Below are 13,737 nucleotides of genomic sequence, written 5' to 3' on the forward strand. Positions count from 1 at the left end.
TTAATCTCTAAAATCTGTTAAATTTTCAAGAACCCTCGAGATGATTTACTTATTTAATTTTTTATTATCAACTAAATATCTATTCCAATCAGATAGATTATATTTGGAATTATCTAAATTTCTACCCGAATACTCTCTCACCAGTACTACCCAGTCAGGAAATGGACTACACTAGATGTTCTAAAAGACATGGTTTTATAGGCGTTGTCGTGCTATCACGCCCTTAATTTATACACAAAACATGTCTAACCTTTCATTATTGCTAAAACTTAATTCATTTTTTATAAGAATTACTTTCACATCGAATGAGGTAAGGTCTCCTTATCTGAGTTTCTCGCTCTTTAACGTCAGATTTGGATAATAGATTAGATTAATCATATGATGTGGTTCCTTTAAATATTAATCTGACGGTTGAGACCAATACAATGCGAGTGATCAAATAAGAGAGAAGTGATGGTTCAACTGCTTTATGCTCTTCTTCATCCATAAAAAAGAAAAAAAAAAAATCTTTTGCAAAATTTTTAATTTAATTAATTAATAAACTTAACCCTTAATGGGTTGTCCACTTCTTAGAAACGGAAACAAAAAACCCTAAAACGTGAACACGTAAACTCATTTCCAACAAGTCAATCACAGTCCATGTTTGGTATACATTTATTTCAAGGTTACATGCGAAACACTCATTTTAAGAAAAGTTCATTGTACGGTTCCAAATGTTTTCAAGTATTATAATACTGTCCATTCTCTTTAACCATAATTTAAAGTTGAGATCTTTAAGAGGTGGAGTAACTCAAACCCTCAAAATATTGAATTTGAGAAAATAAGATGACAAATATATATCAATAATAGTGAGTCCCATCATTGTTTAAGATCATAGCTGGAAAACTAATGAAGTATTTAAAATAATTTCTTGAAATGCGTTACTAATCTAGAATTCATTCCAAGTGTACATACCAAATACAACCTCAAAAATGTACACATATAGTGAGTCACAAATAGACAATGGCTTTTAGCATAATATTTTCTTAGCTTTGAATAGTCCCAACCCATGAGGCAAGAACTCCGAGCTGCTTTTACCCAAAAAAAAAAAAAAAAATTAACCCCTAAAAATTTCTTGATAGAATGGTTGGCCCGTCACCTGTGATATGCAAATCTAGCAGTTACAAATGATTGGACCACACCACATGGATGATGTGAGATGAGATGAGGCGGTTACTTGCCAAGGATAAGAACCATCTCCTTAACAAGTACAAATTGAATCTTTACTCTCTAGTCTCTACCATAGTTAGCAAATTCGGATTCGAGAATTATTCGGGCGGAGAATTATTCGGAATAATTCGGTTGATTAATTTAAGGATTCGATCAAAAAAGCTTATTGGGTTTTTTTTTTTTTTTTTTTTGGTTTTTTTTTTAAATACTATTTAAGTGGACCGAATAATTTGGTTTAATTCGGATTCGGTCCAAATTATTCACGTTTTATATTCACTTTTGAAAAAATCGCGAATTTTACCGAATTTTATTTTTAATTCGAATTCGGTCCAAATTTTTGATAAAATTTAGAAAAATTTGGTTCGGCCGAATAATTCACGAATTATTCGGCTGAATTGATAACACTGCTCTCTAGTGCTAGTCTGCTAATATACATAAGTTACAAATAAAATAAAAAAAAAAAAAAATATATATTATATATATATATAAAACAACCCAATTCACGACATTCCCACTACTATATGATTTGAGAGGGACAAATGTCCACAGTTTTTTTTTCTTTTTCATTAAATGACAATTATAAATGAGTTTCCAAGTTTTAAACTTGTGAACAACATGTAAATGAGCTACACCTATCATGACAAAATAACCACAAAGGATAGCTCAGTTGTTAAAGAATTATTCTTAAAGAAAGTCCATTGAGTTGGCTTCTTCTCCATCCCTTGGGGCATCAGCCATCAGGCATTCTATGGTTTTCATTCCTCTTTATCTTCCATGGTTGAAACTTGAAAGTGGGTTTTGAGGTAAAACCAGAAAATTCATAGCCCATTGGATGGATAGTTGAAAATTTTGAAAAAAAGGGGATGGAATGAAAGAGAAAGAAAGCGAAATGGGAACAAAAATGGAAGGTGGAGAAATATCAGAACCTCTCGTGTCGACTGTCTTCTCATCAACGTCTTCTGTGAAACTGAAACATGGTCTCTTCACAGAGTATGATCGAACCCACCTCTTTCCTGCTCTGCTTCTCTCTCTTTTCAAGTTCTGACGCTACCTAGTCCTCTCTCTCTCTGCCCTCTTACTTGCTTCTCTCTGCTTCTTCCATGGCGTCTATTTATAAAAAATTTTTTAGCGATTCAAACGCGACCGTCAATTGTACAGTTGAAAGCTTTGTTCCAGCAGTAAACGATACAACTTTTTGTTCCGTTTATGCTTGTCCTCCTTATGCTTCTGTTTTTTTCCCTCCTCCGACGGTCTCTGTAAGTGATGAATCCCTTTCTCAGAGATTCTCCCCGATTGTGATCATCGTCTTCGCTGTTCTTGGTGGTGCTTTTCTTCTCGTTACCTACTACGCCGTCATCGTGAAGTACTGTTCAAGTTTGAATCGCGCAAGGATTGCTCCACCTGAACCAGACAATGTCCTTGGAGAAGATTTTCTCGATGAGGATCAGGGACCCGTTATAGATCACCCTATTTGGTTCATCCAAACGGTGGGTCTCCCTGATAACATCGTCAATTCCATCACCATCTGCAAGTACCAGAGAGGAACGGGCTTGGTTGAAGGAACTGAGTGCTCAGTTTGTCTCGGTGAGTTTCAAGAGGATGATACTCTGAGGTTACTACCCAAGTGCTGCCATGCCTTCCACCTTCCTTGTATCGATACGTGGCTCAGATCCCATGTTAATTGCCCTCTGTGTCGTGCCCCAATCGTATCTAACATCGCTAGTTTTGGGCATTCGTCGACTGCAACTGAGCCGAACTCAAGCAATTCGCGTACAGTTGATGAAACCCAGTTGGGGAATTCATCGAGTGATGGTGCTTCAGGAAGCAATCAGAGCGGCGGAGGTGGGGTTGGGACTGGGACGGAGGATGAAGTTGGATTAGGGGTTGATGGTGGAACAAAGGATGCTGAGATTGAAAAGGAGGCCATGACTCTGCTATCGTCCCGTGCAAATTCTGGGCTTCAGATGGTCAGCATCGACTTGGGCGATGATCGTCTGAAGGAGGAAGGCAACATAGTTCCTGTAAAAAGGTCTTTTTCTATGGGTTCATTTGCTGCAGCAGTGATGTGTTTCTCTCCATCTAATTTTCCTCTATTAGAATCGGGAGGGAGTTCAGTGAACGAATCCAATTCAGAACTTGTTTCCAAGGGCCAAGTTGGAAGTCCCAACTTATTTAAGCTCATGGGTGGTTCTTTCACTCGGCAAGCTCTGAAAACTGGACCTATTGCCATGAAAAGATCAGTCTCGTGCGGCGGAAAGTTCTTGCTATCAAGATATGGCGGAACCAAGAGATCGATTCTTCCCCTGTGAGATCTTTTACTCCTCTCGTCCTCTTCTATATTTAGTTGCAGTGGAGATGTCTGCAAGACTATGATATCTCAGATGCCCCCCAACAAATCGGGGTCCTCTGCTCCTCCCCTTCTTTTTTTCTACATCAAAATATACAATAAAGCTATAAGCTGATGAACTGTATATAAGATAAAGGAAGATGGAACTGAAAATCAGAGTCGAGTCGTCTTGGGACAAAGAATTTTGGCATTTTAGCTGGCGTTTCAAGTTTGTTAGGGGAACCAAGTTTGATATGCAGAACCAAGTAATTGTGGCATTTGTTTCTGTATCTCTTGCAACAAAAAGGAAATTCCTGATGTAATTTTTCACATCTCTACAAATATGTGAAATGCAGGATTCAAATGAAGAATCCGACAAAAGTATTGTTATATTTTTATCAATTTGGTTGGAAATGTTATATCCGATACAAAATTAACCATTAGGCCTCTGGTAATTCCTACCTCTGATGTAACAAGAACTTCTAATGGCCCTGTTGCCTCTACATCCATTGGCGGTGTTGTTACTTGATTTCGAAGCATGGAAGTCAGTAATATTCATTTGGCTAACATAGGCGCTTCTTTGGTCATAGTATCTAACATTGATATTGAGCGGAACCAAGAAATCGATTCTTCCCCTGTGAGATCTTTACTCTTCTTGTCCTTTTCTATATTTAGTTGCAGTGGAGATGTCTACAAGACTAATATATCTCAGCTGTCCCCTAACAAATGGGGTGGTCCTCTTCCTTTTTCTACATCAAAATACACAGTTTAGCTATAAGCTGATGAATTGCATATAAGTGGAAGGAAGATGGAACTAACAATCAGAGAAGTCATCTTGGGACAAAAAAATTTGGCATTTACCTGCCGTTTAAAGTTTGCCAGGAGAACCAAGTTTAATTTGCAGAACCAAGTAATTGTGGCATTTGTTTCTGTATCTCTTGCGACAAATGTAATTCCTGATGTAATTTTATACATAATAAAGAATATGTGAAATGCAGGATTCAGATGAAAAATCTGACAAAATCAGTGTTATTATTTTATCAATTTGGTTGGAAATGTTTTATCCGATAACTAACCATTTTGCATCTGGTAATTCCTACCACTCTGATATAACAAGAACTTCTAATGGACCTGTTCCCTCTGCTGGCAGTACTGTTACTTGATTTCGAAGCATGGAAGCTAGTAACATTTATTCGGCTTGCATAGGCACTTCTCTAATGATAGTGAACTTCTAATGGCCCTGTTCCCTCTGCTGGCAGTACTGTTACTTGATTTCGAAGCATGGAAGCTAGTAACATTTATTTGACTCGCATAGGCACTTCTCTGATGATAGTTTCTAACATTGATATGGAATTGTATAGAAGATCAATGTTCTATGTAGTTGATGGTAGCATAATAGTTTCTATTATAATTACTTTTGCTTTTACGTTTATTTATGATGATTATGGTGACCTGCTTTGATACTAGGAATAAAAGTGAAATGTGTTCATATTTTTTATTTCATTTATAGGTGTTTGCATCGTCTTTTATATATGCATACTAGTTAGTAATTGTTTTGCCTCGACTGCTCACACATATTAGTAATCTTTCAAGTACCAATCCTTCTTCTTATTCGTATGTCATTAAAATGATTTGCACATTGATCTCATAAATCTTTGATTGCTTATATCCTGCTCTATTCCTTTTTGTTCTAATTAATATGGGCATGCAAAGCCTCTTTGGTATGCACAGAATGTGATCTTTATAGGGTTCAAATCAAAATGGTACTGTAACAATTCCAAGTACATCAGCAGTCACGGACGCACCACATTTTTGTGCCCTCTTCATGGTCGTTTCCTTCTAGTTTGGGAGAATTATCTTTGTGTTCTCTAGCTACTTTGTCATTAAGATATCCCTTCATTGGGATAAATGGTAAGAGTTAACTAGTCCATGTAGGGTGATACTAACTATGCAGTTCTATCAGGTCTCTCATTCTTGTTTTATCCTCAAAGTTTCTTTCATTAATTATCATATTCACTGTTGAGTGATGTTGGTGTCACATTAACATCATTTTTGAGGAGTCCTTTAAAAATTGTCTGATAATCTGAGTCCTTAAAAAATTGTCTGAGAATCTGAGTCTCATCTCCCCTTCTACCATGTTGCTTGCAGTAGATTCTTTTTCAGGATCTAGATTAGGTGATTTTGTTCCAGGTTTTGCGGAAGCCTAAACATTTTGATTTTAAACCCCCACTAAAAATATTTTGTGGTGGCATGTGACGTACTGACATCAGCAGTGGCTATTAATTCTATGTAGTGGTTCTGAAATATTATGATATAAGACCGTTAAAAGGTTTTTGTTTGTAAACTCCTAATTTAATTTTGGTAACATGACCTCCAACTTGTAGTAGTGCTCTGTATTCATGCAGAATCCATGAATCCTTCTGAAAGGCCATTTGTATAGTAGTTTCTCTATTCCTGAGGTCACACAAGCTAATTATTAACAGAGGTAGCTGGAGCTGTATGGATCCACACCAGTACGTCAAGCCACCATACGTGAAGTCATGATTCTTGCTGCTGAATGACTTGAATCTGGGATTATAATCCCCTGGAAACTCTGTTTACATTGTTTTATGGGTGTAGTAACTGCATCATCCACATTGAATTTAGTAGTTGTCTCACACGGTCGCATCTAAATTGCAAGCAGTTTCAGTGTTTCATATTCGATGTAGTGTTTGCTTCTGTGAGGCTTTTAATATCATAATGTTATCAAATTTTCTTGGGTGTAGTTTGCCTGTATATGTCACTGGATAGGCAATTCATTAACATCCCACTAGCAATCTATGATACCTGTTTTGGGCCTGACCTAACATCAAATATGAGTCTTTGAAAAGAGATATTATTTTTTCTTGGTCCCTAGGACAATAGGGAAACATAGGTTCCCTAATTCTATATGAAGTTGAACTTCGCACTATTCTCTGTGAAATGCTTGTTAAACAAGAAGCTTTAGTGGAAGTCAAGGAACTTGAATTTTAATTCACTCAATTCAATCTCGTTTAGATCAGTGCCTCTGAATTTTTCCTTAGGTTTCATTTACACTCTTGGCCTCTACTGAAGGATTACAATGGTTATTATTAAATTGCCTACATTACTTGTTTATGTTCTCATACAAATAAAATAGGGAAACTTTCTATTTATGATACTCTGTTGAAGGTTAATGCTGTTTTTTCATCTTCATGTTGTACCTTGATATATTTGTATGGAGAGAGCCATCTCGAAGACTATAATTACCCTCACATTTATTAACTGGTATGTTGGTAAAGCTTTGCTGCAGGAAACCTATGCAACACATTTCCTATACAATAGAGAATGTTGCAAGTCACAAACAGCTGTTCATGTTTATGAAGCAATATAAATTTGTTGAAACATATTCTCATAACCTGCCGTAAAATTAAAATGGGTAAACATTCATTGGTTGATCTCAGATGCTGAATAAATTGATCATCCTTTGTGCATGTCGAACAGTAACAGTTTGCGTTGTTATCTTGCCGCAAAATGATAATTGGGAAACATTCATCGGTTGATCTTAGATACTGAATCAATTGATCATCCTTTGTGAAAATGGAACAGTAAACAGCTTGCCTTGTTAATAAGGTCTTGTTGCAAAGATAACTCATTCTTTAGTGAAGTTTATATTAAGATGAAGTGAAATTTTGTCCAATATGAAAGTCAAAACATGCTACAGAAACAGATTGTATACTTTAAAATTAGGACAAAGTTTCCCTTGACCTTGCGGTGAGGTTCACCATGTGATCCTAGGGTCCAGAAACTATGTCCCCTCCTCCCACGGCCCTGATTGCCTGTGGTGAATGGATTCCCGTTAGCCGTGGGTGCAGGGGAACTTGGTCCTAAAAATTATTTTATGTTAAGATAACTACTTTTCTTGTTGGGGGGGTGGGGTGGGGTGGGGTGGGGGGGGTGGGGGAGAGGGATTGGGGTGGATGGATTCCCATTCACAACCTCATGATTGTTGTACAGTCTTGAACCAGTTGTCCAACTTTGATCTTCAAAACTCTGATGCATATGAGATAATGTAAAATGTGAAGTTTTCTTATGAAGGTTTATGGTTTCTAAGTATTACTTGAATAATCTTATTAGACACTCCCAACACCTGAAAAATTTACTGGGTAATAGCACTGAGTTTCAATGTATGTTTCAAATTGACTTGTTTTTACTTTAGTGCATAGGATGAACTGAATTACATGCATTCTTTAGTCTCCGGAATTTTTTTTTTTTGGGCTTACTTTTCTGTCTGATCATTATTATTCTGGTCTATGTATTCATGTTATGCTCAACATTGTTTTTCTTCTATTCTAGTCTAGGTTGTCATTTTGAGAGCAGATTTCGAAGAAGGGGGAAGATTGGCTGCCAGCCGATTTTAATTTTTATTCAAACAGTATTGTGGCTAGTTTATTGGCTCAACTCCTGAAAGGAACATGTTTGACAATCCTGCATGCTGCTGTAAGTGTGATTGCCAGTTTTCCCATTTCATTCTATCGGTGAGATTGTCAACCCAAAATTTGAGGTTTCTATTAGTGATTGCTGGACAAATGCAAGAAGAGGGAAGAAAAGTACCTGGAATGATAGGAAAACACAAGAGTCAGGAGGTCATCTATGTTTTATATCAGATATCAAAGGTGAATGAATATGACTTAATTTTTCAAATTTCAGAGTTGACTGTCTTCAAATATTACTTTAAATTCTTTAGGTCAACTTGGATGTTATATGGTATTTCACTCTGCGATCAGGTGACTCGTTTATCTACTTGATTTTGTTCATGCCCTCATATTAGCTAATTTAGAAATGAAATATCATTTACCTTTACTGATTATGTTTCAAGTTTATCTGTGGCTAGAGGTTGTAAATCAATGCAATTTTGTATTTTTCAGAGTTTGAAAGCTGGGTTGATCTGTATGGTAGCTTTGCTCTTTGAGGTACATCTGTAAATTACACAATTTTTGTTCAATGCAAGATGAAGGAAAATACTTCTGCAAATGCTTTTCTTTCCTATCATATCTTGGGGTGAATTAATGCCTTCACTTTGTCTGGCCATCTGGGTAATGCTTTGTTCACTGCCTTATTTCAGTTCTCAGGAGTTCTAATCCATGTTACATGTTGACTTTTCTTTCTCATAGAGATGAAGCTGTTGCAGAGTTTGAGATGAGGTTCATGGAATTAAACCCTTTACGCTACTCGGTCGCACTCTAGACACAAGACGCTGTGAAAAGATGCCCATGCCCTTCTATTGGGTGCCTGTGCACGCACTCCCATTGGCCCAGATGCTGGCACAGTGGCCACAAGACCAGGTTGTGTTCTCTCTCCGTAGGAAAATATTTTATTGTGCAGTTTAAGTTGTATAGGAATTCCTGGCCACAACAGGCCGGGCTTTGCCAACTAAGCTAGCCTGTACCTTGATAAAAGGGAAGAAAGTCCGACCGAGATTTGAACCCGGGTTACTGGGTCGAGGTTCTTCAGGTTGGGTTGGGTTGGGTTGGGTTGGGTTAGGCTGGGCTGAACGATTTGGATAGATGTGTATAGATCAAGCAGTCCAGGCCGGACTTCACTGAAGGTTTCTGGGTAAGCTTCAAGTTGCACCCCTTAATTTGGTATGTTTTCCCACTTATAACCTTTTTCTTTCTATGAAGGTTTTCTGGTTTAACTGTCCAAATAACGAAGCCATGGTCGGCTGCCTACTTTTGTGACGTGGTAGATCAGTTTGGGTTGAAATTTATGGGCAGGTACATTCTAATGTCAGCCCTTGCTCATATGCATGGTTTCAAGTATCGGTATCTTATTGGCCATATTAGTTATATCGTATTGGTATTGGCTGAGACTGATCTTCGATTCTTGATCAATCCAGATCAGTTACCCATATCATTTCAAGGGTAAAACAGTAATAAATGCACCTTTAAAAAAAATCAAGGGCAAAACCGATCGATACACAAATCCAATCTGATCCAGATCGGTATCAGTAGTACCGATATCGATGGGTCCCCTAAATCCATGTTCACATGTCAAGTTTCAGTTCAAACAGAGTTCATCATGTGGCATACTAAAAGCATAGAAAAGTTAGAATTGATCAATAGTGATCTTAGTAGCAATATGTGAGCATGGTCATAAAAGAGAATGCATGCTAATATATAAGGAGGTAAATAATTGGATTTAGGTTGAAATTTGACATGTGATATGAAAGAAATGAAGTCCTATACACATTGTGGAAAACATAACCAAATAGAAAGAAGAAATAATCATAACTGCAAATTCAAGGATTAATGTGGTTCGGCAAGGTGCCTACGCCCACATAGAGGAGAGCTTCCTAGCAATGGAGAAAAAGGTTACACAAATTTCCTCATGGTTCTCTATATTTATAAAGAATTCCCGTATCCCTAATAACCCCTCTATCCCGTAACAATTTATAGAGATAAAGATTTTTGAAACTAGCCCCAAGTAACCCTTAAAATTTTCGAAGCTTAGGACTTTTAATGGTCCTTCAATGGCAACCTACAACCCAAATAACATAATACAAGACATCAACTTTCAATAACATATCCAAACCTCAAAATCATCTCCTAAGTATCAAATAGTAAGCTTCAGCTTACTATACAAAAAATGAGGTTGTTCACATTAACCAGTCGGTTTCAAGCTTTGGAATCACTTGTAATTATTAAATTAATGGGAGAAAGAACTCTACCCATCCCTGTGGCTCTTACATCAGCATACGGGAGTGTTGATCCTGTAAAATACTGTCCTACACTCCTACCGCTGCATCCTCTCATTGCCTAACGCGACAGGTAGATTTCCTTTGCCATTAATTAATAATGAGATGGTCCCGTTCAAGTTCCTAGTAGGTCTGAGTTCTAATGAGTCTAATGACTAGAAATAGTCAATTAAGCTCAAAGAAAATTTTCTGTAGCTAATATATTGGATCTACACAATAAATTATTAAATTTTCCAAAAAAATTATGATAAAAGGCCCATGGACTATGTGACCCATTTTACCTGAATATGTGTGAATGCGTGGCCCAAGGCAGTGAATTGTGGGTGAAAAACCTAAATATCCATATATTTTTTTTGAGAAAAAGATTGTGAAGCCATTAATGTACAATTTTCCTTTATTTATTTATTTATTTTGTTCTAAAAATGTGAAGCCCATCTAGATGATATATTTTCAGGACATCCACTGGAGTGACGTGCATATTCCTCACCATGCTGTCCGCCCTAGGAATCTCTCTTCTTCTTTCTTTTCTACTTGAAGTTTGCAATGAAGATTAATAAAAAGAAATAAAATATATGAATAGACTACAAGGTCTACCGCAAAAGAAAAATACATGAGCAAAGCTTGCAAGAATCAACCAGCGTTGGCATTGCATCAACAATTAGCCTTCCGAAAGACTAACAAAATCTACATCAAGGTTTGGACATAGCATTTCGTTCTAAGTTAGCAACAACCGGCAAAGGAGATGATGCTCGATAAAAGTTTACTCCCAAAGTAACACCCCAATTTTCAAGATGATCCACTATGGCAATGAACATATTATAATGATTCGCATCCAAAAAAAAAAAAATGACATTTGAATAAAAGAATTGCGCGATATTTTCACTTTTACTGCATACTATGTTTGATCTTAGTGAAAAGGCTGAGGAAGGTATTTCTTTTACTGTGTTTTATTATTTCTACTGCATCTTTATATTAAAATGTTAAACTATTTAAATAGTATGTGGGTTTCTTTCTTTCCTGTACCAATGGAATTTTCTTCAAGTAGGACTCTAAGCAGGTCATCCATGTGTATGTGTACTCACTTTGTCAGCCTCATAGTCACCATATGGTACTGGAATCTTTAGCTATTGAAACTAACTATTGGAGTATCAAATTTTCAATAGAGAAACAGCCCAGGAAGAGAGGTAGTAGGGGAGATTTAGAGAGAAGTTGCTAATGAGACATTTTTAGCCAATCTGTTATGAGATTTATAAAGAGCCTTCATGTCATTAAAAGAGAAGGTGCATCATAGTCGCGTGAGGCTTGTGTTTCTCCTTTTGAAGATTGTTAAGATGAAACATCATAGTAGTTGTTACATATGACTTTCCAATGTTTGGGAAAGTTTTCTAAAATGTATTTAGGTTAAGCTGTTCTTCATTTACTCCAAAGACATGGTCTTAATTTGATTAAACAAATTACCCTTTTCTTCCCTTCTTTTTTTTTTTTTTGGAGGGAGGGGTGGTGGGGTGCGGGTGGGGGTGGGGGAGGTGGGGTGGGTAAGAAAGACTCTATTCATGGGAGTGTGTATGGATATTAGACTCTATATCTATGGATCTAGAATATGTTAAACTGTCATACACATTAAAGACAGGTGCAAGGGAGTCAACAATGTTGTTAATCTCCCTCAGAACATACAAGAAAGAAAAACTCTGTAAGTAGTTTGTAAATGTAAAATATCAGCAATAAGTGTTATGATAAGCAGTGGTGGTGCATTCAATCAATCGAGAAGATACGATACTACCTCTTTATTATCTGACTCCATTATCATCAGGTGCGCACTAAAAAAATATAAGTACTTATATACAAAGATTAAAAGTTTCTAAGGCAAAAAATTAGCACAAATATCATTGAGAGAATATAATATATGGGAAAAAGTTCCCTACAATGACAATGGTCTATTGCCCTCTCACGTGGATTTTTTTTTTTTTTTAATTATTTTCCCCCTCTTGCCATGGTCTTTGGTTATGGCGTTAACACATTGGATTATTTAAAATAAGTTCCCATTAAATGGGTTAATGATGTACATTCATTCACATTTGATTAATTATATTTTTATGTTTAGCTCCTTTGAATTGTGTTAGTCTATCTTTCTGTCTCCTTCTGTCTTCTTCTTTTTATTTTATTGTATTACATGTATAATTAATAAATGAAGAGGGTTTTCTGCCTGACAGCATGTCCCCTGCACTAATGTAGGGCCAATCATAGTGTGCAAAAGCATACAAAGATGAAAGTTTTCGTATTTAAGGGGTAATCATCTCGCTTTTCTTTGTATCTAGGCACAACGCTGCTACGCGGGGTTTTCCTTTTCCCATTAATAAAATATTAACGATCTAGAGGTAGCAAAATCAAAGTTACATTCTTTTTTCTTCCAATTTCGGTATTCTTACGTTTTTATGGGATGCAACAATAATAAGACAGCTTTCCACTAATTTAGGTATAACGTACAAAATTAACATGCTCATCAAAGACTTTTAAGGGATTGAAACAAGAAGTTTAATCAGCCAAAACACATTTCTCCACAAGTACTCATCATGCTCATTTTTAAATAGCAAGCCATTACTATTTATATCATTGGCACATGTGTGGGAACGTCCAATCCAAAACCTTAACAGTAAGGCATCAGATGGAGAGAGTTTCTCAAGTATTTTAAAGCCCCACGGACCTTAACTAAATGATGTGGGAACATACCTCTATAACTTTCAATATTTCAACAATACCTCTCGTATAGTTTCACCAAAGTTAGCTTAATACATGAACTAACAGCTAAGCTTGGGTGGATAACGAAGGACTTGGCTTTGATATCAGTGTAACCTAAAACCTTAAGGCATTAAGTGGAGAGAACTCCTCCACTATATGAAGACACTAAGGACCAAAACTAATTGATCTGATTAAAACAGATGGATTGAGTCAAGGAATGGGAATGTTCTAAAGCCCAGACCACATCAAACCCTCGTTCTATTTCATACCATTGCTCCGGATGATCAATACCCATGTTTCCATACATCTTGTATATGAGTAAAATTTGAAGTAATATGAGCTTAAGTACATGAACCCAATTAAACCCACCTGCTCTTATTTTACAAAGATAGATAAAATTAGACAGGACTTGATTCACATTCATATCGAATTATATAGGTAGACTCAGAAGAGGGTAAATGAAAGGAACATGAAAGTCCACTTCAATTTCGATGTAAAGTGAATATCAAGGGTTGCTTTCTTTTAAAACCTCAGGTCTTTTCTGCTTCTTAATCATTTCTCTTATGACCCTTTTTACCCAACATGAATATTTGCTTTTACCTTGAGAAGGTAAGATGACATTTGGTACATAGTACTCCATGATTGAACCTGCATGGGCTAACTCCTTATCATTCTATTTCAATATGAGAATGATTTCACCTTTAAACATTAA

General features: G+C 36.5%; 1 protein-coding gene across 1 annotated transcript; it reads left to right on the forward strand.

Moving 5' to 3' along the window:
• The first annotated feature begins 1,848 nt into the window (after positions 1–1,848).
• On the forward strand, positions 1,849–3,978 carry LOC122078595 (RING-H2 finger protein ATL52-like). The gene has a single exon (XM_042644634.1). The coding sequence runs from the start codon at positions 2,310–2,312 to the stop codon at positions 3,516–3,518; it is 1,209 nt and encodes a 402-aa protein (XP_042500568.1). The 5' UTR covers positions 1,849–2,309; the 3' UTR covers positions 3,519–3,978.
• The last annotated feature ends 9,759 nt before the right edge of the window (positions 3,979–13,737 follow it).

The sequence above is a fragment of the Macadamia integrifolia genome, chromosome 5, assembly GCF_013358625.1.
Source record: "Macadamia integrifolia cultivar HAES 741 chromosome 5, SCU_Mint_v3, whole genome shotgun sequence".
NCBI lineage: Eukaryota > Viridiplantae > Streptophyta > Magnoliopsida > Proteales > Proteaceae > Macadamia > Macadamia integrifolia.